At 40.7% G+C, this 25,039-nt stretch overlaps 1 protein-coding gene across 1 annotated transcript in view; it reads left to right on the forward strand.

Moving 5' to 3' along the window:
• Positions 1-12,277, forward strand: part of apbb1 (amyloid beta (A4) precursor protein-binding, family B, member 1 (Fe65)) — a 29,152-nt gene extending 16,875 nt beyond the window's left edge. Inside the window, exon 15 of the mRNA XM_085430529.1 lies at positions 12,259-12,277. Coding sequence (XP_085286655.1) covers positions 12,259-12,262 — 4 coding nt within the window. The 3' untranslated portion in view covers positions 12,263-12,277. The remainder of the gene's footprint in view (positions 1-12,258) is intronic.
• The last annotated feature ends 12,762 nt before the right edge of the window (positions 12,278-25,039 follow it).

Genomic DNA, 25,039 nt, shown 5'->3' on the forward strand with positions numbered 1-25,039 from the left:
CCCGAAATGAGCGGGAGGAACTAGTGTGGTCCTTTTTTTAATTTTTGAAAAATGCCTATGATCACACAGCCATTGTGGAAGTGTGTTAAACCTGCATTTTCTCTACTGACCAGCAGGGGGCAACTTCTCTGGAATAAAAGAGGTCCAGAGTCCAGATGTCTATGAAAAAATTACTCTGCTGTTCACTTGATTTATGCCCTCAATAACTAATTTCCTTATGTGTTTGTGGTCTCAATAGCTAGTCCCGAGTCTTAGTTAACAGCATGATATTAATTTGCTAAATGATGGCTTCATTTAGAGTTAAATAGATGATAAAGCATGACATACTAGCCTTTGCTCTTGACATCTGGTTTCCAAGAACTGAGAGGGCTAAAAGAGGCCAAAACGACTCACAAACCAAAGCTTCCACCCCATAAATCTCACCAAATAATACGTGCTTTGATACATAAAACACTAAATTACAAAAGCAAACATTATGTTGAAATGTCATCTCTTTAGTTTTTGAACCGATCTCATGCGTACTATAAAGATCCAATTGGATGGCCTCCCTTATCGCTTTACCGAATACAAAACTTGCAGCTGGCACATTTCCGTTCTTCCATTCACTGCAGGGGTTGCACTCTGCAGAAAGTTTGCAGTGCAAATGGATTTTCAAGTTTTGTATTAAAGAGAAGATAAGAAACATTTTTCAGCCTTCACACAAGTATTACATTTGTGAGGAGGTGCACAGAAGCTGAACACATAACTGCCACAGTCAAGTTTTAACACACAAGTATAAATGAAACATTAAAGGTGCAGGCAGGTGAGTTTTGCTCCCCTTTGATACAGCCAAGCTTGCTGCTGCTGCTGCTGACTCCGCTCAGCTTTGTGTTCACTGTACAAAAGAAGAGAGTTAAAGCATCGTATTCATCCGGTCTTCCTGTCTTAATAAAGCAAACGTGGATATTTCTCAAAAAACTTCCTTTAGCACCAGAAAAACCCACACAGACCACACAAACACAGATATCAAACAGCTCGGTGCCTTATGGGTGTAATCATGAACAGTGAGATAAATTTAGTTGCCGACAATTTTCTCTGAGAAGGCAACAACTTTCCAGCCTGGTCTCCCGCGACTCTCTCCACTGATGCCACAAATCTGATGCCTAAAACCCTCCAAAGACATCAAATTGCATTGTTAGTTTGCAAATTTGTTCAAGCAATCAACTCAGTCTCACTTGGGGTACCAATCTGACAACAGGAATGATTGGAATCCTGGGCGGCTTCACTGCTCGTCACTTGGGACCGAGATGAGAGAGGAATTACAACAAGGCCTGAAATTGCGTGTTATTGTTGCCTCCCCGTGTTCCTGTCCTCTCCTCTGCCTCCACCCTTTTTCTCATGCCCACGTCTGTCCCTTTCATTGCATCTTTCTCTAACTGTGTGTGACTATTAGAGACAAAGCCAAAGGGCAATTGTTTTGGATGGGAAGCTAGAAATAGCCCAGATGCGTGTTTTATTACAAAGCAGAGTGGGTATCGTCTAAGTGCAAAACCCTCTGATTTGGGAGATGAAATATGCAAAGTTTGAGGGAAAATGCAACATTAGGCCAGACATGATGGCAGTGGTAGACAGGGATAAATACTTCATCATAGCTAATACTTTACAAGGAATTTTAGGTAAGCGAGGCGGTTTTGTCAGGTTCCCTGCAGAAGTGGACAAAATACATTAAAATGACCTGAAGAATTGTGGCGAAAAGGCAGAGGGCAGATGCAGGCGGCTCCCAGCTTGCTTTATATTTATCAGTTTCTCTTCACACGTTGCTTTCAAGAAGAGGGTTGTGGGGGTGAAATGACCTGATGGGAGCTGAGGGGAGGAGAAGTAGGCTGTTGATTCTCATTTCACCGTTCCCATCTCCCAGCAGGATTGTCTGAGACATAGATAAATACTGCCAGCACTGCGATTTATAAGCTGTGCAGCAGACACAATTTCACCCATTACCTGACTGACTCAAAAGTCCAGCACGCTTCAGTCCCCTGCATACAAAGTACCATGATTTCAGCTGCTTTAACCATTCTTTCTCCTCCCTTTGCTTCCCGCCCCAACTTCTTTTAGTGAGCACCACTGGGGGGCATAGTAACTCTCTACTTTTAAATACTTGTCTATAAAACAGAGATGTGCTTTGTGTGATAATTATTCCCCCAGCCAAGTCTTCTGTTTACTGTGGCTGTGCGTTTACTCTTAAATCAGAGAATTTCACCACACTGGTTTTAATTACAGCGTTAGCGTGACAGCTATTATCCATTCAATGCCAAATGGTCTGAAAGTCAGACTACACAAATGACATGTTGCTAATGTTACATTAGTTTCCAGTCTGCAGATGGTCGTGCTCACATTTCAATGTTTTTTTTGTTTTGTTTTTTTTTGTAATCTGGAAGCAACCTGACCACGCTTTATAAATATGCAATGTAATGAAAAAGGAAAAGGTCATGCAGGCCCAAATTTAGCAGATTGAAAATGAATGTTTTCTTTCCACGTGTGGCAAGATGAGGATATAAAAGGGATAAAGCAGGAGATGTGCTTTAGTTTTTATGTACAGCATTATTTGTGCAGAAAGATTTTTTCTTCTTCTAAGAGCAACTCTATTTTCTCCTCCTAGTAGAGTTGAAAGGTCGGGTCCACTCAGACCATAAAAATCATCTTTTCTTGCTCGCTCCTAGTGGTATCTCGTCTCACAGACAGTTTGAGTTTTATTTGGCCGGGTTGTAAGATGGCAACCTCTTAGTTATCTGTTGCCACCCCAATAAAGTAAGGGTGACACTTCTGCAATTGCTAAAGTCTCTCACCTAGACGAGGTAGTATTACGGTCTCTAGCCTCCATGTATTAACCTTCTCTCTTAATCTATGCATCTAAAAGTACTGATTGGATGTTCCTTCTTTAAATATATTTACTGATTTTCTGATTGCTTGACTTTTTAAAGGTAGATGCGCATGTAATTCTTACACATACTGTAGCAAGCTATATAAATCTTAGTTGATTCTTTGAAAGGGCCAACAATAATTTAATAACACTCAATTTTTATTTCATCATAGAACAAAATACTCTCAATTAAAAGCATCCATCTTTTTCTAAAGGCTATAGTGTCCAGCTACTTACATTTTTTAGTATATAGAGGAGATCAACTAATACATCTAGTATAGAGAAGGTCTGTACTCACTACAGCCTGTACATACTTATAGTTATAGAATATTCACAACATACTTCATACCGTGTACATTATAACATACCATAATAGACCCATTTCTGTAATATACTTACATATCTATATTATTGTTAATATATATTGTAATATATCTATATCACTAAAGCACTTCTGGATAGATGCAAACTGGATTTCGTTGCCCTGTACCTGTGTATGTGCAATGGCAATAAAGTTGAATTCTATTCTATTCTATTCTATTCTATTCTATCTATCCATCTTCATCCGCTTTGTCCGGGGCCGGGTCGCGGGGGCAGCAGCCTAAGCAAAGAGGCCCAGACCTCCCTCTCCCCAGCCACCTCCTCCAGCTTATCCGGGGGAATACCAAGGCGTTCCCAGGCCAGCCGAGAGATATAATCTCTCCAGCGTGTCCTGGGTCTGCCCCGGGGCCTCCTCCCGGTGGGACATGCCTGGAACACCTCACCCAGGAGGCGCCCAGGGGGCATCCTTGTCAGATGCCCGAACCACCTCAGCTGGCTCCTTTCGATGTGGAGCAGCAGCTGCTCTACTCTGAGCCCCTCCCGGATGGCCGAACTTCTCACCCTATCTCTAAGGGAGAGGCCAGCCACCCTTCGGAGGAAGCTCATTTCTGCCGCTTGTATCCGCGATCTCGTTCTTTCGGTCACTACCCACAGCTCGTGGCCATAGGTGAGGGTAGGGACGTAGATCGACCGGTAAATTGAGAGCTTCGCTTTTACACTCAGCTCCCTCTTCACCACGACGGACCGGTGCAGCGTCCGCATTACTGCAGCTGCAGCCCCAATCCGTCTGTCAATCTCCGGCTCCCTTCTCCCATCACTCGCGAACAAGACCCCGAGATACTTGAACTCCTCCACTTGGGGCAGGAACTCATCCCCGACCCGGAGTGGGCACTCCACCCTTTTCCGGCTGAGAACCATGGCCTCAGATTTGGAGGTGCTGATCCTCATTCCCGCTGCTTCACACTCGGCTGCGAACCGTTCCAGTGCGAGCTGGAGGCCCTCACCCGATGAAGCCAACAGAACCACATCATCCGCAAAAATCAGAGATGAGATTCTGAGGCCACCAAAGCGAAAGCCCTCCGCCACTTGGCTGCGCCTAGAAATCCTGTCCATAAAAATTATGAACAGAACCGGAGACAAAGGGCAGCCCTGGCGGAGCCCATCACCCACCAGGAACGAGTCTGACTTATTGCCGGCAATGCGAACCAAGCTCTTGCAACGGTTGTATAGGGATCGAATGGCCCGTAGCAATGGGCCAGACACCCCATATTCCCGCAACACCTCCCACAGGACACCCCGAGGGACACGGTCGAATGCCTTCTCCAAGTCCACAAAACACATGTAGACTGGTTGGGCAAACTCCCATGCACCCTCAAGTATCCTGGAGAGGATAAAGAGCTGGTCCAGTGTTCCGCGACCAGGACGAAAACCGCATTGTTCCTCCTGTATCCGAGGTTCGACTAACGGACGAACTCTCCTTTCCAGCACCCTGGCATAGACTTTCCCAGGGAGGCTGAGGAGTGTGATCCCCCTGTAGTTGGAACACACCCTCCGGTCCCCTTTCTTAAAGATGGGGACCACCACCCCGGTCTGCCAGTCCACAGGTACTGCCCCTGATCTCCACGCAACATTGCAGAGGCGTGTCAACCAGGACAGCCCTACAACGTCCAGAGCCTTCAGGAACTCGGGGCGGACCTCATCAACACCAGGGGCTCTGCCACCAAGGAGTTGTTTAACTGCCTCAGTGACCTCGCCCCCGGAAATTGGCGGGCCATTCCCCTCATCCCCAGACTCTGCTTCCTCCTCGGAAGACGTGTCAGTGGGATTAAGGAGGTCCTCGAAGTATTCCTTCCACCGCCTGACAATTTTCTCAGTCGACGTCAGCAGCGCTCCGCCAGCACTATACACAGTGCAGGTAGAGCACCGCTTTCCCCTCCTGAGACGTCTGACGGTTTGCCAGAATCTCTTCGAGACAGTCCGAAAGTCTTTTTCCATGGCCTCTCCGAACTCCTCCCACACCCGAGTTTTTGCTTCAGCCACTGCCCGAGCCGCATTCCGCTTGGCCTGTCGATACCTGTCGGCTGCCTCCGGAGTCCCACAGGCTAACCAAGCCCGATAGGACTCCTTCTTCAGCCTGGTGGCTCCCTTCACCTCTGGTGTCCACCATTTGACTCTATTCTATTCTATTCTATTCTATTCTATTCTATTCTATTCTATTCTAGTCATTGAGAGCTCTGTTAGCTGGTGAGCTTCTAGTGCTGAATAATATTTAATTGCAGCTTTAATACAACACAGTCTTAGTGGCTTCAGCAGCTAAGGATGTGAACTCTCAGGAGTGAGGAGTGAAAATGAAGCTTGAACAATGTATTGCGGCGTCACCAAAATCTGACAACGTCATCTTTTCTGTGGGCTATTTTGTTTGCAGTTGTGTTAAAAACCACAGGCCATCCTCACCATTCTCATTCAAAGTCAAATTACTCCTTCAAGGCCTGCCGGTAATATGGGTTAATTGTTCTGGATGGCTGGATCACTTCCAAGCAGTTCATCCAATTTCCATTTAAATTGAGCTATCGGAGCGTGACACGGCCAACGTTTGGCTCTGCACTGTCGCAGGCAGGCGACAACATCGCAAAGCTGGCTGCAGAGAAACCTGCTCGCAGGTCAGACTGGAGACTCTCAAGCGACTCGCAACAAATGAAATGCATGCAAACACCTTGCTGGTTCTCTCAATAAGGCATTAAGAGATAGCAGAGGAATAACGCTCATACTGTCAGACCGGTCAAGATACCCCGCTGCATAGCCAGTCTCCTTTTGGCCTGGGCTCCTGTTGTCACTTGAACAATAGACGACAACATGGCGCTCCTGATTTCTTTCTTTGTCTGCTGGCTGGTGATTCACCGAGACCTGTGCTCCTCTAAAATCAAACTTTTGTTGCCAAGATGTCGCTGCCCTGCAGGGTACATGCCACAAAACTTCTCAAGCAATTGGGCAGGTTCACCGTCAACAGAACGCCCCACTGTTTTTAATTTCATCTTTTGATTTAAGCCTTCAGTTTCCTCCTCTCTTAAAACATCGCAGGCTCTAATGAGCCTTGATTATTTCCTCCTTCTGCTATTGTGTTGCACATCTTTGTTTTTTGTTTTTTTTAATATAGTATAAAATCACAGCAGTGCATTTGATTTCTAAGATGTGAATTCATCGTCTTTCATTATATGAGGCATACCGATGATTTAATACATTAAAACAAACTTTGTTCAATATAAGAGGCTGAATTCATCAAACCACAGGACTCCTTTTTCTTTTCCCTTTTCTAACTTTCAGGTCAACCACTCTCTTTGTGATTTAAAAGCTTGCATAAGTAAAAGAAGGGTCTCTACAATTATGAATTTATTCCAGTGATGGTTTAGACTTTTGTGATCCCTACAAAATCAGATTTTTGACCTTCATTGGGTTCCCTAGCAACCGGTGAATAGACTTTAAAAATAAGAAGAAGGTTTTAAAGCAGCATTTACTGGGGAGCCTTCGAATTGAAATTGATTCCACCTAAGAAAAGGCTGAGAATTAGGACTAATGCAATCTTTCGTCAGCTGTTGCAACTGATAAGCAGCTTTGAAACACAGAATAAAACTCCCCAGAAGACACTGCTGCACAAAAACACACAACCCCATTTAAAGAGATTAACTCGCCTTCAGTTTTACTTCACATTCAAGTCACAGAGGATCTGATGGTTTAATGTCAAAGCTATATAGTTATTCTGTTGTATCAAAAAATAATAATAATAATGTGAACCTTTTCTAATTTGCACCTTTATTCCTAAAATCTAATCTTTTGTCATATTTATTTCATTCATTCAGCTCATTCTTGGGCCAAAGTGAACATTTGTGCCAAGTTATGTCCTGAACACACAATACCTCTAGTCATGCCTGTCATCAGCTGGAAGCATAAAAAACAGCAAGAAATCAGCAGCAGCAGAAGTATTCATACATACATAATTTCCTCAGGGATTATTAAAGTATTCTGATTTGGATGATTCCGACTGCTGGGAAATCCCTGTGTTACAGCAGTCATAAACATGAACAAGTAATTCAATAAATCAATGAGGAATCTAAAATTAATGCAGCAATTATGATATGAAGTGGAAAAGACTCTCTATGTCTGTGCTTATGGAAGCAAAACTAAACAATTTGTTAAAGAACTTTTCAGCTGCTTATCCAAAAAGTGGTGCAGGATGATCAAGATCCATTAATTATCCATGGCCATTCACCACACCTACAGTCATTGGCTATGAATGGTATATCGTATTTGAGCTTGTGCAACGTAAACCAAAACTGTATACATGTGTTGATATAAAGTGCTGTTTCCCCTCCTGATTTCTTTTATTCTTCTGTGTATCTCAAATTATGTTAGCAAACGCAAAATATGATGTTTGATTTTTGGCATTGCTGTCTGGTTATGTTTTCGTGTTAACTGGACACTCCTATTCTAAATGACCCTATGCATTTTTTTAAACACTCAGTGGATTATATTTAATTTTTCCAGGAAATCTTTCCATTTTTTAGTGTGGTTAAAGAAGAAAAAACAAACAAAAAATGGGAATTCCAGGTTGTGAATTCCTATACTTCAGTCTAATGGTAATCCATGAGAGACAGATTGTATATCGAACGCAGCCTTCTGCTTCACTTTTCTTCCAGGTGTCACATGCGTGCTGTGAATCGTTTTGGATGACTTGCATCTGTCACACCCCCACAGCCTGGCCAACCCAGGTTGTCATAAAGTCCACGCCATTCTGTGTCATCGATTCGTTTCCCATCTAGAAATGAACCCCATGTCACACGTATTGTTTCTAGATTGAACAGGAGTTGGCCAACATCTGCTGTAAATCATGCGCTCCCATTAACCAGAGGGATCTAGTCTGCCTCCTCCTTTCTCCCCCTCTCTTTGTTCTGGGTAAAGCCACTGTCTTGGCTTCATTTTTAGGATTTTTTTCCCTAACCCTAGGTCCTCCATCACTGTCTTCCCCGTGAGAGGGATGACTCTAGTTTGTAAACACAAAGATGTCAGGTACAACATTAAAACGTTTAACCAAGTGGAGGGGCACCCTGACCTCACTCGCTTGCAAGCTTAGCGAGGTCAGGATGAGAAAATGGAGGTCACATAAAACACAAACACATACTGTTTTAAGACACTAAATGATGCCATGGAGGAGGGAGCGTCAGACCCAACTAGGCTTATATTTAACCTCTTTATGTTTTCTCTTTAATTGGTTTAAAGGGTCACTTCACCCATTCCAAATAAAATCGTATCTTTTCACTTACAGCTAGAAATAATGTTTCACTTCTGATTTATTCACAATGAAATATATTTGTTGACATATTTTTATTATTATTAGTGGTGTTTATCTGGGTCGCTATTAGGAAGGAAAATAAAATGGACTCATATGAATGCAGAAATCACATAATAAAAAACACCCACTGAGTTAAATGTTCCAGATGAATAAATGAATCAGTGAAGTGACAATGCTGCTAAACTCTTTTAGTAGCTGTTAAACAGCATAAGCAGTCTGACACTGGTAAACAGGAATAAAATCTGCCTTCCAGCACTGCAAGGCATCATTCAGTGTATTTTTTTTAAAACCACAAAAGAAAAGTGTTAAAAATGTCTGAGAAAATACAAGATTATGTAAGGACTCAACACTATAGCTTCATAAATATCTCACAATGCAATGCAGTACATCAAGTTAGATGTAATGTATATAAATCTTTAATTTATATCTTTGAGTGGATGTCCTTAATTTAATTGACATTTTTAAAAAAAATTGGACATTAATTAGTTTATCTGAAATTAGATCGGGTTTCCATGGCAATCTACAACTTTTCCGATGCCTTTCCTTTTTCTTAGGTTTTCAGTGAGTGAGTCCTGGCTTTTGCCTTTATGAATGTACAATTTTTTTATAGATCATCCGCCTGGATAATTGAGTGAGGGTAACTGACAGGTGTCCGTACATAAGGAGCTGGAGTCTGATAGACCTCATCCACAGTGTTGGGAAGGTCACTTTTAAAATGTATTCCACTACAGATTACAGAATACATGCCCCAAAATGTATTCTGTAACGTATTCCGTTACGTTACTCAATGAGAGCAACGTATTCTGAATACTTTGGATTACTTAATATATGATCATGCTTTTTTACAACTACATGAATGTACTATTGCTGTGTGATTTATTACTATTACTGAAGGCTACTCGCCATACCAATAGCAACTAGATTTTTAAATCTTAATATAAAATGAGTAACAGTAGGGTGGACATTATAAGGCTGCACTTTTTGCAGTCATCTCATATAGAAAACTATTCCACATATATAAAACAGGTCTGCGGCTCCGAACCATAGTAAAGGGACCTCTGGCTAATACGGGCTCGTAGCCGAAAACTAGTTTTACTTTGTTGTCTGGGTGAACTTTGCTAGCGAGAGACAGAGAGAGGCATTTAAAGGCTGCTCCAGTGGAATTTATTGTTTCGGAGGAAAACACGAACACAGCGTACAGTCGAGTCTTAATAGCTTACTTACAACTGGGCTCGTCAGGCACTCTTCTTGGCTGCAGTGGTTATTATTATATTTACATGCTTCCAGCTCCTGTTTCTGCTCGATGACAAGTCGTACTTTTCCACTCTCCTTTTTCTCCCTCCCTCGCTCACAGACACATAACGGGTATGGCAGTGCATTCTCCCTGCAGCACGGACTACGCTGCCTGTGAGGCTACATTTTTTAGAGCAATGCCTGTAACACTCTTCTATTGCCTTCATATTAAATCATTTAAAAAAATATTTCTTCACGTCATTATGAGACACGAGATTGAGACGCGGGCATTTGAGCCTCTTAATGCGTGTTTTGTTTGGGTTTCCACCGGCGTGGAATTACCAAAAATATAGAGGGCATAGCCTAACATATGAAACTAGAAAAGACCGCCGTGTAATCGCTTTATTTTAGCAAAGTAACTGTATTCTGAATACCACCCTTTTAAACGGTAACTGTAACGGAAAACAGTTACTCATATTTTGTGTTTTAAATACGTAACGGCGGTACATGTATTCCGTTACTCCCCAACACTGATCATCCACTGCTTAATGGGGTGCATGACTAATATTATAGCCTGCTGTGTGGTATAGGAGTTTGTGCTGAAACAAATCATATTGCTTCATTAAAATGTGATTTGGCATTAATTAGCCAATATACGGGTCTGCATGTTGTATCCATAGCACTCTACCTTTTTATCCATATAAGGTAACTTCTGGCTTAAAATGCTAACATTCATCCAGCCATTGATTTTTTTGCACTTATCCAATTCAGGGTCCTAGCTGTCATAGGGAAAGAGGCAGTGTATACCCTGGACAGGTGGCCAGTGTATTGCAGGGCCAACACAGAGAGACAGACAACATTTCACACTCACATTTACACCTATGGCCAATTTAGAATAACCAGTTAACTTAGCAAACCAGAGCACCCAGAGAGGAGCTGCGTACGCATGGGGAGAACATGCAAACTCCTCACAGAAAGGCCCTACCAGCTGTCCGATGGATTCAAAGTCAGGATCTTGATGCTGATGCTTGTGCTGACGCGTCAAAATGCAGAGTAAAAAAAAACTGGGTGAGGTTACAGTGACTTTGTCCAACAACGATGAGAGCAAAATCCTCCTCTCTGAAGCCTTAATGCTCTCTGGTCGCTATGGTAACACATAAATATTCCTTTCAAAATAAGACACACAACTACAACACGGGAAAAGACCCAGGGAAACCGAGTTAACGATAAAAAACCTGAAAACTATAGATTTCACATCCCAGCCTCAACTCTCACGGCCTGGTACCAAACAACTCACGGACCAGTACCGGTCCGTGGCCCGGGGCTTGGGGGCCGCTGGTTTAGTGGGTGGGAGTCGGGGGACTTTTACATACTGAAGATTAAACTAAAGATTGTTGCAAATGCTACAAGTTGTGTTATCTTTTTAAAGAAATTCTGGAAATGTTTCTGTTTTCTGAACCTTTGATAAACCCAAATATATTTTGTATTTGATTACAAAAACAAGAAGCCAACCCCCCCCCCCCCAAAAAAAACCCCCAAAACAAATAATAAAATGTTAAACAGAAAAAAAAGAGTCTAAATCCAAAGCAGGTAATTTTTCTGTCTTTCTGTCTTTGGCTTTTCTCCTGTGCAGGAAAAAATAAAACCTCTTTGTCAGTGTTAGAAATGCTTTTGTAGTTTTCTGAAAAATACTTACAAATCTGACAAAACTACTGTCCATAAATGTTTTGTATCTATTACACGTGTTTTGTTGGCATGTTTGGATCAGCCTGTGTAAAGGCTAATTTTAAAGAGGATTCCGGTCTTCCACATTATCAGCTCCCCTTGAGCCGACCTTGACATGAACACACTGAGCCTGAGGCGCTGGGCTGGGCTCCCCTCAGGCTCCCCTCCCCCATGGACTCTCTGCAGGTTGACTGCCTGTCTGAAAAAAACGAAAAAAACATGTCCAGATACTTCCATTGTTCTGTGCTCTGATCTTCACACAGGTTGCTAAAACAAAGCCTACTTATTAATATTTATAGCCTCTCTGATGGGATGGGATCAATGGTGAGAGGTGAAAGAGAAGAGAGTGTGTCTGAATAATCATCATCCATCTACTTCCAGCTCTCTCTCACTCTTCTGCCTCTCTGAAGTGGAAGTGATGTTTAAGGGAGGAGTACGGCATGTGAGCAAGAGATGGAAATTTGATGCAATAGGGGAGAAGAATGGCTGCATGCATGTTCACACATACATGTCTATGTTTTGCTTTTTTTGCCACTTTGACAGGAATCCTACTGAGTAATTTTAACAACATATTTTCTTTTATTAACAGGAAAATAAAGTGAAACAGCGCTCACTTTTTGGCAATTTTCCTTCATAAATGTTACTGTGTCCTTATGCACAGACATCTGGTTTGAAAACCCAGGCCTGTATTGCCTGGCTCTGTTGACTTTTATTTGCCCTAATTTCTTCTCTTTCCCAGCTGAAGATGTGTGGGAGTGTTCAGAGTGGATTTGCAACAGACTCCTGGTGTCTTCATTGGCAGGCCCAGCATGGTGGATCTTCCAGATAAAAGTCTGACAGCCTGGGACAGCCTGCTCTGCGTCTTCAGTAGGCGGGCATGCTGCCCAGTGCTCAGTAAGCGAATTAGGTGGGCAGTATGCCCAACACTGCCCCTCTTGACTGACAGCGGCCCTGCCGAGCAGTCTTTAACTGCACAAGGAGAAAGTTATTAATCAGACATGTCTGCTTCTTCCAGCTTTTCCTGCAGAGGAGAAGGAGGAGGAGGAGGTGGAGGACGAGGGAGACCTGGCTTGGTGATGAATGCCCTCACTATTACGCATTTCAAAAGTCGAGTTTATCCATGAGGAATGGAGAAGCTTGTACACAGGCTGGGGGGAAATTGCCTTTTTCTCTGACCTGCAGCCAAGGGTGAGGAAGTGAATGGAAAGCGATATGAGAGTGTCTGCCCTCTGAGGTGATGAATATGGTGCAAATTAGAGGAAGAGGCCTTTTGATCTTGAGCACTTTGGCTTTTTCTATTCTTACCGCTCCAAATTGTTTTCTGTCTTTTGCTCCACAGCCCATTCCCTGCCTCTGTCTCTTTTTTCGGAATCTTTCTCTGCTTTTCTTCCATTTTTTTTTTTTATCTTCTCCATCTCAGCTCCCTCCACGGTGCACGGGTTATGAGGGTGTGTGGGTTGACAGGTTGAGCTCTGGGAGGTCAGGAGAGCAAGGGCAGCATTTGCAGATTGTGGGACAGAAAGCTGAGACAGCACGGCCTTCAGTGAGAACACAGCGTGCAGCAAGAATCGCGAGGCCGTGCAGAGTCACAGAGAACCGTGACCTTGAGCCGTGAGCAGAGAAGAAATTGACTCAAATCCATCGAGTCTGACACAGAAACGCAGGCCTTCCTGCCCTCCAAATGTGTGCACACATAGGCATATGGTATTTTGCTCAAAATGGATTAGACAGAACCCCTCATGAATTATTATGAAAGGCCTTTTTATTGCAGTGCACCACTGAGAGATAAACAAATTAGTGTTTTTATCATGTCTGCCTTTTATTGATATTCATGAGTGCCACATTTTGCTCGCAACAAAAGGTTTGGCTTGAATATTGATTATTAATTTCTGCAAAGCCATCCAGTGAACTCCTGCTTTTATTCATGATTAATTCGAGCACATTGGGATCCATAATATTTAGTTTTATCCTGCAGCAGAATGAACTGCAGGTGAATGGTACGTGTGTATCTCATATAAATGCTCTGAATAACATAGCAAATGATAAAATTACAGGAAATATCCAACACAAAGCCTGTGGGACATGAATCTTCGCATTGTACATCAGAGGAAACTAGTTTAAATATATGTGATTCTAAATATTGAACTGACACCAATGCCAACCTGGGAAAAAACTTGGCTCTGTTGTAACCCCCCCTGTTTTAACTGACATAGAACTGGGTGTTTATAGAGGAAACTCTTGAACTGTGTTTACAGAGTGGGTGCGCATATTAAATGGCCCTGCACTCTTCTTCTCGTTCTTCTTCTTTTTTTAAAAGAAGAAATAGCTCCTTTAAAGCTCATCCAAAAAAATGAATATTTTCTATCCCCCACAAAGCTCTTGGCATGTTAAACTTTACACTGGGTGATGATCAACACCCACATAACTCTATTTAAAATTCTAGTCAAATGCCAAGGTTCACACCTGTCGATAACAGGTTGAAATGTGAAGCTAGTGCATTCTGTTATTTTATGGATGACAAATAACTATGTCATTTGGTGCAGTCTGTCCTGGAACACGTATGCACCCCATGGTGAACATGTAAAAACTGTGGAAGACGTTGCCATAATGTGTTATCACACTCCAGCTGAATGTTGTTTGAATTATTGCAAATCTGTCACCAGAAGAGCCTTTTATAACACAGCCAAACCTAATGGGAAATGATGTTTCACCTTCTGAACTTCCACTTCACTTTACTGTTCCAATTTTAAATTCATGTTAGAAAATAATGACAAAAATGCAGCAAAGTAATTCACTTGAACAGAAATAATACAATAATAATACAAGTGAAAAGACATATAACAAAAACGTGCCATAAAAACAACACCTAATAGGAGGTTTTCATGTCTACAGTCAGTTTCTGTCCTTTGGGAGCTTAATAGTGACCAACTCCCAGGGGATGCTGTCATGGAAGAGTGGTTTGGTGTTGATTGGAATTTTTTTCTCTTCACCCCCCCTAGTGTCTATTGTACCTGTTTACAACCCTCACACCTGGTTGCTTCCCCTGAGTTTCATTTTCCCATCTGGGGATTTGCATCAGAAATTGGTGTTATTTGCAGTGAAGTGAATTTAAGATATTTTCACAACAAACATTGCCTCAGTTGCCTCACAAGTCTTTATATTGTTCTGTAAAGAACCTACAATAATACAGAGAAGCCCCAAAAATCAGTAACATCAGAATAAAATACATTTATTTCAATGTTTAATTAAAGGTAATGGTATATGTCAGCTAACACTGTTAACTATAAAAAAAGATTTTATGTTTTTTTTATCTTCAATGAAATATTCACTGAAGGGTGGTCACCTGCTACTCTCCTCACATGTTTTAAATCTCAATTAGAAATCAGGGAAACCGACTAACCCTTATAAAGCACCATATTGTGCAACTACCTGGGATCGATCTATCTATCTATCTATCTATCTATCTATCTATCTATCTATCTATCTATCTATCTATCTATCTATCTATCTATCTATCTATCTATCTATCTATCTATCTATCTATCTATCTATCTATCTATCTATCTATCTATCTATCTATCTATCTATCTATCTATCTATCTATCTATCTATCTATCTATCTATCTATCTATCTATCTATCTATCTATCTATCTATCTATCTATCTATCTATCTATCTATCTATCTATCTATCTATCTATCTATCTATCTATCTATCTATCTATCTATCTATCTATCTATCTATCTATCTATCTATCTATCTATCTATCTATCTATCTATCTATCTATCTATCTATCTATCTATCTATCTATCTATCTATCTATCTATCTATCTATCTATCTATCTATCTATCTATCTATCTATCTATCTATCTATCTATCTATCTATCTATCTATCTATCTATCTATCTATCTATCTATCTATCTATCTATCTATCTATCTATCTATCTATCTATCTATCTATCTATCTATCTATCTATCTATCTATCTATCTATCTATCTATCTATCTATCTATCTATCTATCTATCTATCTATCTATCTATCTATCTATCTATCTATCTATCTATCTATCTATCTATCTATCTATCTATCTATCTATCTATCTATCTATCTATCTATCTATCTATCTATCTATCTATCTATCTATCTATCTATCCATCCGCCTGCCTGCCTGCCTGCCCGGAACCAATTGATTGTATTATTCTTTCAGCTGAGGTTTCACCTATATGGTTGAAGTCTGCCTTTTAGAATTGTGTTAATTACACCATGAGTTAAAATTTTTAGCAAACATTTAGGTTAGAAGGTTAAGCATAAAATAATATTACTGCCTCTAGACAAAATATTTATTCTTCTACAAGAAGTTCTCTAAAGTGCAAAAGGAACAATTGGGAAAAACCACCTTCAAAATTAATCACCACCTTTTACAGTTAAAGCATTTTCCTGATTTGATTATTATTGATCACTGTTTGCTGTTGTAGTAATGGAAATGGAAGGCTGGTGTGTGGGTGCACTGATTTGCAGTCTCGTATATTTTGCCACCAATAATACTTTAGCTGACATCAACAGCACTGTTTCTATCTAAATATGTGTCTACAGTGCGAGTTGGCTCATGCTGTGGCACATAGAGCAAATTCCCTACAGTAGCATATGTTTTAACTCAGAAGAGCCAAGCCGTGCAGGCAGTCGCTGCTCACTTGTGGATAGGCCGCAGTGAGATTATACATCAGTCTTCTTGAGGCTGAACCAGTGGTAATGATGGATATATTGTCTTAAAGAGCAGCTTCCAGTCATCGCAGATTGAGTGCGTGTTTTTTTCCTTCCTCTGTTATTCTCTAACTACACTCGTAGCAGTGAGAAATGACGTTCAGTCAGGCTCTCTGCAGGGTGACCACTTTCCTGGGAAATGCTGCTCATTTGCTGAATTGCTTATGAATATATGTGCAGAGACAATTGGAGGTTGATGATGATTTATGGTCAGCTGGGAAGCTGCAGCTGTGAAACTACACATGCAAGAAAGTATATGAAGATGCAACAGATTCCCACATTGACTTTGCACTTATGTGCATAATGACTCTAAACTCTCTTCCTGTGATTTTTATCTCTGTAATGCTATCTTTGTAGTTATCAAAGTGGTGGCATGCAGTATAATTAATTTCAAACTGCTATGAAGTCCTCAGAGTAGAAGTTTTTAGTAAGACATGCACATATGAGACCTGAATGAAAATAGATTCACACTCACATCTGTCTGCTGAGTACAAAGCTGCAGCCAGCAAATGGTAAGCTTAGCAGACAGACTGGAAATGGAAAAATATCAAGCTAAGGTTTGTTCAAACAGCCTTATTGAGGCTTCAGGGAGTTGCTGCTCTTGGCCAAGAAATGGTGTAGAACATAACTCCATGTAAAGAGTTTTGTTTTTCTTCAAATTAAACAATTTTAATTGGGATTCAGACGTACCAGTAGGAATATTTTTTAAATGTGGACAAAGTCCAGCTTTTTATAGGCTAAACTTCACCTGCACTTCACAGCAGCTGAAAAAATGTGTTTTTCTTTCTTTTTGCTTTAATTTCAAAAGATGTGAAACCCCTCCTTTCAGTATATCACTGTTGTAATGCAGCTGAGCATTACCGATGATCACCTGATCTCTGCTCTCACCTTGTCTGTAGAGAACAAAGAAATGAACGAACCCGTGCTGCTTTCAGTTTTGCTGACTTATGTTCAAATAATATCGCTCCAAAAAGCACTTCATACATCACCAAAATGAATTTTGTCTCATCAGCAGCAGAAATTTCCAACCATTCATCTGTGTGAGTTATGGCCTCTAGATGCGGATCTCTGCCACCTAAACCTTAACCTCACTTGTGTGTCTTAAACCTACCATGCACTTTTGGTTTTGCGCGCCTGAGCGTGTGGTGTACTGACACATCCATTGGGACAACAGACATGAGGTTAAAGCAATTCAGCATCGATGAAAACTGGAGCCTGCTTTGGCAATGCTGAAGAATGGGCAGTGACAAGCATGGAGACCAGATGGTAGTGAATCTGTAATTATAATTCACTGGTGGAATGAAAGCTCACAGCAGCTACAAATATCCTACTTGCAAAAATCTTTCTTTGGAAATGGCTGAGCGGTCGTCCTTTAAGATACAGGTTTCTTGTCATTAATGACTGCTGTAGAGTTAAAACGTTGATGAAAGGTCCTTTAATACCATCCGACTGTAGCAATGTTGATGCTGGTGACAGTGTCTTCGTGGAATGGTAATTACCTGCCTAATCAAAAACAGAATGAATACTGACGAAGACAGTTGGACTGAATTTAAATAGGATGCGCCTATAATGGCTCCCAAAAGGGGAGCAGGGTCTGTGCTTGCCCCAGAGGGACTAACCTGTGATTTAGCCTCCTTACTTTTGTATGTGACAGGGTGGCATTGTGGCATCGCCTACCCCTCCCCTGTGACCCTGAATGCTCCCTCTTCCGTAGGAGGGTGCATAATTGTCTAATTAAATGGTGAGACAACAGCCCCAGCATACCTCATTAAAGACATTGCTCCATCAGCTCCTGCCTCTCCATTTCTTTTAAAAGGCACTCCTCATCCTGGCAGGAAAGGTCAGACCGATAAGTTGGACACAGTTGTCTATTCTATCCTGGCATTCTTCCTGGCATTCAGACTAAATTAGATGAGTTATTTTATCACTTTATAGACCTAAAGCTGGGGTAGGAAACACACAAAATATTTAATGACCTTTTAGCATATTATAATTTAAGTGGTCTGAGAGTGAACTAGACTCCTGCACCTTCTTTTAGGTGGATAAAATCTAATCAGTAATGGGAGACTTTGGCCGATCACAGGTCTTTTCAGGCACGATCAGGTGAGTATTATAGATTATGCATAAACCCAAGCAGTTCTAAGAAGTTGAAAGCTTTCTACCTTTGCTATGCTTCTTACATATAACAGTTTTTTTTTTTTTTTACAATGATGGCTGGGGAACCAGTGCACTTGTCAGCTGTTCTAAAAATAGTGTCAAATTTCAACTTTGAAAAAAAAATAAATTCAAACCTAAATTCAAAATACTTTCTTCACAAGGAACTCTGACATCATACCTTTTACACAGAAGTAAAGCACTGAGATGTTTGTTAGAAGTGCATTAAGAATATTAAAAGAGAGGACTTTGTTACCATCAACAGCAGCATAAAAGGTTTAGTCTGACAGTGGTCAATCAAGCAGTGGCTGCTCTTCTGTCCAATTTCACATCCCTCGGGAAAAACCTCCTTATGCATATTTTATAATTTTGTTTATATGTAACTAACTCATGTAAAGTGTATTTTTCTACAGTTCAGTTCCACACAACTCCAACCCTCAGGTATATACATTACATATGCATACACACAGCCTGTAAATAATAAAATAGCGATGTCAATAAACAGTCTTGAAAGTTGAATCTAATATTTGGCTGCGTAGCGTAAAAGTTAAGATTCCCTTGCTTGTCATTGTGTAACACAAGGTGGTATAGCAGTCCCTTTTAATCTGTTTATAGATAGATATAAATTTGCTAATATTATGGGGTGACATGGAAGTAAGCTGAATCAATACTGTTTAGCCAGCTAACTGCTTGGGCAGCAGTAGTCATGCTAAGTGTCAAGCTAAGAGTGGCTAAGATACCGTGTTGTCCCCTTCTTGATTTCCTATTTTTTTGTATTTGTGTCACACTTAAATGTTTGAGATAATCAAACAAAAGTATAACACAAGTAAACACAGAATGCAGTTTTTTAAATACAGGTGTTTATTATTAAGGGGGAAAAAATCCAAACTTACATGGCCAGTACTTCCACGCTTTAAATGCTGCACGGTCATACTCTCTCACGCACTCGTTATATTATCCATTTTTGATTTTCATTTTTGATCTGCACACAGCTGTTACCACGAACGTTGCACTCACTTATGTCATTGTCATGAGACACTCTCGCAAAAAAAATCACGGTTTTAGTAACGCAGTAATGTAGCGTGCTTACGGGAAAGCAACAGTAATCTAATTACCTTTTTCGCAATAGTAATCCCTTACTTTACTCACGTTATTGCCCATCTCTGGTTGTATCACACCTTTGGAAAGCTGAGTTTAATTTCTCTAGCCACACCCAGGCCTGATTAATGGCAAACCTGGTCTCAATCAAGAAATGACGTAAACAGGACCTAACTGACAAAGTGGAGTAGACCAAAAGATTCTCAAAAGCCAGACATGCTGCGTTCTAAGGAAATTCAGGAACAAATGACAAACAAAGTAAGTGTCTCAGTCTAGAAAAGGTTATAGAACCATTTCTAAAGCTGTGGAACTCCAGTGAACCACATTGAGAGGTATTATTCACAAATGTTGAAAACATTGAACAGTGGTGAACTTCACCAGGCGAGGCTGGCGGACCAAAATTACCTCAAGAGCTTAGTGACGACTCATCCAAGAGATCACAAAAGACCCCAGAACAACAGCCAAAGAATTTAAAAAAGGCCCCACTTGCTTCAGGGAAGGTCAGTGTTCATGACTCTACCATAAGAAAGAGACTGGGCAAAAATGGCCTGCAAGGCAGACTTCCAAGACATAAACCACTGCTGAACAAAGGGAACTCAAATGTTCGTCTCAGTTTTGCCAGAAAACATCTTGACAATCCCGAAGACTTACTGGGAAAATACTCTGGACTAACAAGACAAAAGTTGAACTCTTTGAAAGGTGTGCGTCCCATTACATCTGGTGTAAAAGTAACACAGCATTTCAGAAAAGGAAAATCACACCAACAGTAAACATGGTGGTGGTACTGTGATGGTCTGGGGCTGTTTTTGCTGCCTCAGGACCTTGAAGACTTGTTGTGGTAAATGGAACCAGGAATTCTGCTGTCTACCAAAACATCCTCAAGGAATCTGTTCATGACCTCAAACTGAAGCGCACGTGGGTTCTGCTGCAGGCCAATAATCCACAACATCAGCAAGTCCATCTCCAAATGGTTTAAGAAAAACAAAATGAAGACTTTGGAGTGTCCCAGTCAAAGTACTCCCATCAATCCAATTGAGATGCTGTGGCATGACCTAAAAAACCCTCCAGTGTGGCCAAATTACAGCAATTCTGCAAAGATGAGTGGGCTGTAAAAATACTGCTATAAATACTCATTGCCAGTTATCACAAATACTTGACTGCAGTTGTTGCTTCTAAGGGTGGCCCAACCAGTTAGGTTTAGGGGGCAATCACTTTTTCATGCAGACCCATGTAGGTTTGAAGTTGTTTTCTCCATAATCATAAAGATGTTCATTTAGAAGCTCTATTTTATGTTTACGTGTGCCATCTTTGTCAAAAATTTATATAATATTTAAATGCCCAATTTGTTTGGAGTAAAGAGGTTCATTCAGGAAGTAAGAGATCTGGTGTGATTTGTAAGTAACCTGGGCGAGCAGTTTGAAATCTTGCGTGAAACCAGATCTCAGTATGAACTATTTTTAGGTGTGTGCATGGATTGGAAAGAAGAGAGCTGCAGGAGGAACACTGCACATTTTTGTTTTACCCCTGTCATTGATTTCTGTCTAGTTCAGCTATAAGGCTGCACATAATTTCCTTTTTTGTTTTTGGTGAGCATTTTGTTCTTATTGATCATACAACCTGTAAACAAGTAAAACAATGTAGCTGCATATAGACCAAATGGCGGCAACTAGCCCAGACATTGCTACCATTGGTAATAAAATGAACTGCTTGGCAGGATAATACACAGAACAGTAGTGCTGGAAAGATTGTTGAGCGGTGTGCTGCTTTTTTTTCCTCCTTTTTTGTATTAATGAGGCATGCACCATTGAATAATTTCAGCAGATAAATGAGCCAGGTTTGAGCTGCTTATAAATGAGGCTAGTTGAGCAAAAGGTTCCCAAGGAGCTTTGGTCAGTGCTCAGAGTATAGTAAAATAATTAACTCACAGCTAACACTATCTCTGATGCATAATAAGATAACTCAGGCGTATGGGTTTTAATATGACATTTTTAGAAGTTGTTTTTGGCATTTTATACATATTAAATATTTGACATATACAATGATAAACTGACTTTTTGTTTTTTAAAATAAGATGTCTTCATTACCACATGGAAAAAAAATGTTGCATTTTCTAATTTTAAAAAAGTTCACACCTTGAAAATGTTGGCTTACAATGATCAGTACACTGCTCTAGTAAATCCTTTGCAAATATGTGAGTTACTGCGAGAAAGCATGAACGCTTGTGCACCAGTATGGATATTATTATTTTCTTATTTGGTTACAAATGTGTCATATCCATTTTCAGAGTTTGCAATCTGCATGTCTTTCTCTGTCTAGCTCCTCATGCTAAATGTAACCTTTCAGACAGCAATTTATTTCTTGCCTCCTTTCTCATAATTTCCTCCCACATACACATTTTTTTTTATAAATATTGCAGAGGACGGATGTCGAGGGGTAACACATGTCCTATCTGAAATGTTAGTGACACCTTCAGTGCAGCGAGTCTGCTATTGACAGAGCAGTCAGATAGTCGGCTCTGCATATGTAGGCACAAAGGATCAGTTCACTCATGCAGGCATTGCTTGTACTTGAGCGATAGAGAGAAAAAAGATATTTCAGTCCTGGATAGAGAATGACCACATAACCAGTCATAAATATCAAATACTCAGCTTGATGTCCAGTCTACTCATAATCTGGACTCCATAGATTTTGTATCAATTTGCAAAGGAGCCGCTTGAATTTTTCCTTTGGGTCTTTGGGGAACACAAATAATCTTATGTGAAGTGACAGCTTGAGAGAGTGGAGACTGGTAACCACACTTTTGCTTCACTTTTTGCTTCATGGGGATGTATCTGGGGTCAAAGACAGAGAATGAGAAAAATAATCATGTGTCTCTCTCATGGTGTCCGTAGGCTGGACATGCAGCACAAGAATAGTGTTATTATTAGGTGAACCTCTCCTTCGCTTTCCTACTTAGAAAGTTAGAATCTGCTGATGCAGCAATTATACAATCTTTCTGCCTTGACAGATTTTATAAGTGACATCCAATAAGAGCCCCATTCAATGCTGCCACTTTGTTACGATTCCTGCACTTGTCCAGAAAATAAATTAAGTTACTCGAGCCCCAGGTAAATTGGCTAAATCCATATCAGTTGCTCCACAACCTCTTCGAAGCTGGAATAATAAATATCCTGTGGCTACACACTAAATGCCCAAACTAAGACTTAAAGCTGACTTTATGTGAGTGATTTTGTTTATGTATTTTCCCCTGATGTAGATGGATGATTGGGGCTTTGCTGCTTTAGTCTATGAATAATTCATTACAATGAGAGTTGATTTCAGAAGTTGGCTCCTTTGCAACAATAATGGCTTGGGACATTGTGGGGAATATAGTGTTATCTAATTAGACTCAGACGCTGTGGTCAGTGCATGTGGTTGTTCAAGCAATAATAATCAGCCAAATGCAGTGCATGTGTTTTCAGGCCAGTGCAAAGAGCTGCTCCAGTCAACCAAACATTGATTTATAAGACTGACAAGGTCACACCTTGCATGGCTTTGAGGTATATAAATCATATAAGCAGTTTAACTGACGCTTGTAATGTGACAGCTTTTTAGCCTGATTTTCATTTGTCCAGCACAATTTCTGAACAACTGTATTTAATTAACTGTGTCTACTAATTTTTTTCTGTGTTTGTTTCAGTATGACTGTATAATTAATGCATTTGGGTCTTTTATTGTTTATATAGAGCTCTAGGAAACCATGACTACCACTTTTTTTTAAACTCACTTTAAATTTCAGGGATTAAATTTTAAATTAAGTAATAGAGTAGTAATGTGTAGGTTAGGCCACATCTTCGTGAGATACAGATATGAAAACAACTTCCCAGTGTTTTCTTACAGGGAGCTCAAACATGTATCGCCTCTGAACCTGCTGCTGGACAGAATGCAGATGGATGCATAAAAAGGACGCATAAAGGCCAATAGAGGGAGCCCAATAGCTATTTGTCCTCCTGCTGAGACAAAACAAGTGGGCACCACTGCACTTTGTTTACGTGCAAAATGTTTAATTAATTAATAGAAGCGTAATTAATAAAAAATAAGATGAGGGTAGGAGCTCATAGATGGTCAAGTCTAGCTTTTCAGAAGTGATTTATACAATTAAGGCTCAAATAAACGAACTGTTTGGTGGACTTTGCATTGAGGAACCAAATCCGAGTGGAGAGCTTTGAAAAACCTGTTCCAGCAGATGGGTGATGAGAGGCGTGGAGTCTGACACAGCTGTGATCTGTCATTTTTTTTTTTCAAGGTGTTTCAGGTTTCAGAGTTTCAAGAGGTTTTCAGTCAGCTATAAGAACCTGTCAGCTTGTTTGCTTCAGCGCCAGAAAAAGAGACCGAGTGTCTCAGGGGGCCAACACGCTTTTCTATTACTTCACAGCCTTTGCAGCAGTGGTTATCCCACAATGCCGTCATGCTCTGCTGATGTCCTCGACTCCAGTACACAGAAGTCAGAAGGTGACTCTTTAAACATGCTCTAAAGATTACTGACACTGTATGCTGTTGTCACAGGCGATTTGGAGATGATGACACTCTATTTTATCCGTTATGGGAAGCAGGTTTTATAGGCAATATCTACAGTATCTATATTTAAATAATATTGGAAAAATCTTTATAACAAATGTTAAAAGGTACTTTGTCTAAGTGTTACTTTTGTAGTGATTTGACGGATGGATTTAATTAAGGTGAGGATTTATATTTTTCATGTAACGAGTTGCTGTTTTTAGCCTAGCTCTGAGGCCACAAAGGTCTGCTGTTAAACTCCAAACGGCACTGTTGTTTCAGTTTGAACGGCTCAGGAATATTACTACAATAAATATTTGATGAAAGAGGAAGTTCTATCGATTCATTACACTGTGAGTAATATGTGTATGTGTTCATTAGGCTGCCTCTGAGTATCCGTGTTTAATATTCTTTGTTTACAGAGCTGGGTCACATATGGGGAAACACATGAATATGGAGCAGGTAGCCTGCACTCGTCTCTGAGCTGTGCACAGATGCTCATCGTGAATTCTGCACACATACACATGTGCGCTCACACACATACTGTACATACAGAGACTGAGTTCAGGGACATGTACACGCACGCACGTGCACGCTCCTTTTCTTCTAATCAAAACTATCAAAGCAGGTTGGGTACATGCATACATTTTCATGAGTGACAGAGAGATTTGGCTGTTATCTGTTATTGGTTCCCAGTAAAATAAAACCTTATTGCGTCTCTGGTGCAGGAGTCCGGTTATAATCTTGGACATCACCTCCTGACTCATACAAAGGCAGCTTCTGGGTGGGGGGAAGCAACATGAAGAAGGCAATGAACACAGGGGAGGTGAGTGTCTTTCTGTGTGTGCTTTTCTGCATCCCTGGGTGTCTGTATGCATGTGTGTACAGCTGTGGCTTGAAAGAGAAAAAGGAGGGTAAGTCTGTACCAAGAGAGCGATGTGGGCTCTGCCCCGCAGCATTTGGCACA

Source organism: Copadichromis virginalis, linkage group LG14 (assembly GCF_057382275.1).
Source record: "Copadichromis virginalis isolate Kocher_CV1m ecotype Utaka linkage group LG14, C_Virginalis_male_GT1.1, whole genome shotgun sequence".
Taxonomy (NCBI): Eukaryota; Metazoa; Chordata; class Actinopteri; order Cichliformes; family Cichlidae; genus Copadichromis; species Copadichromis virginalis.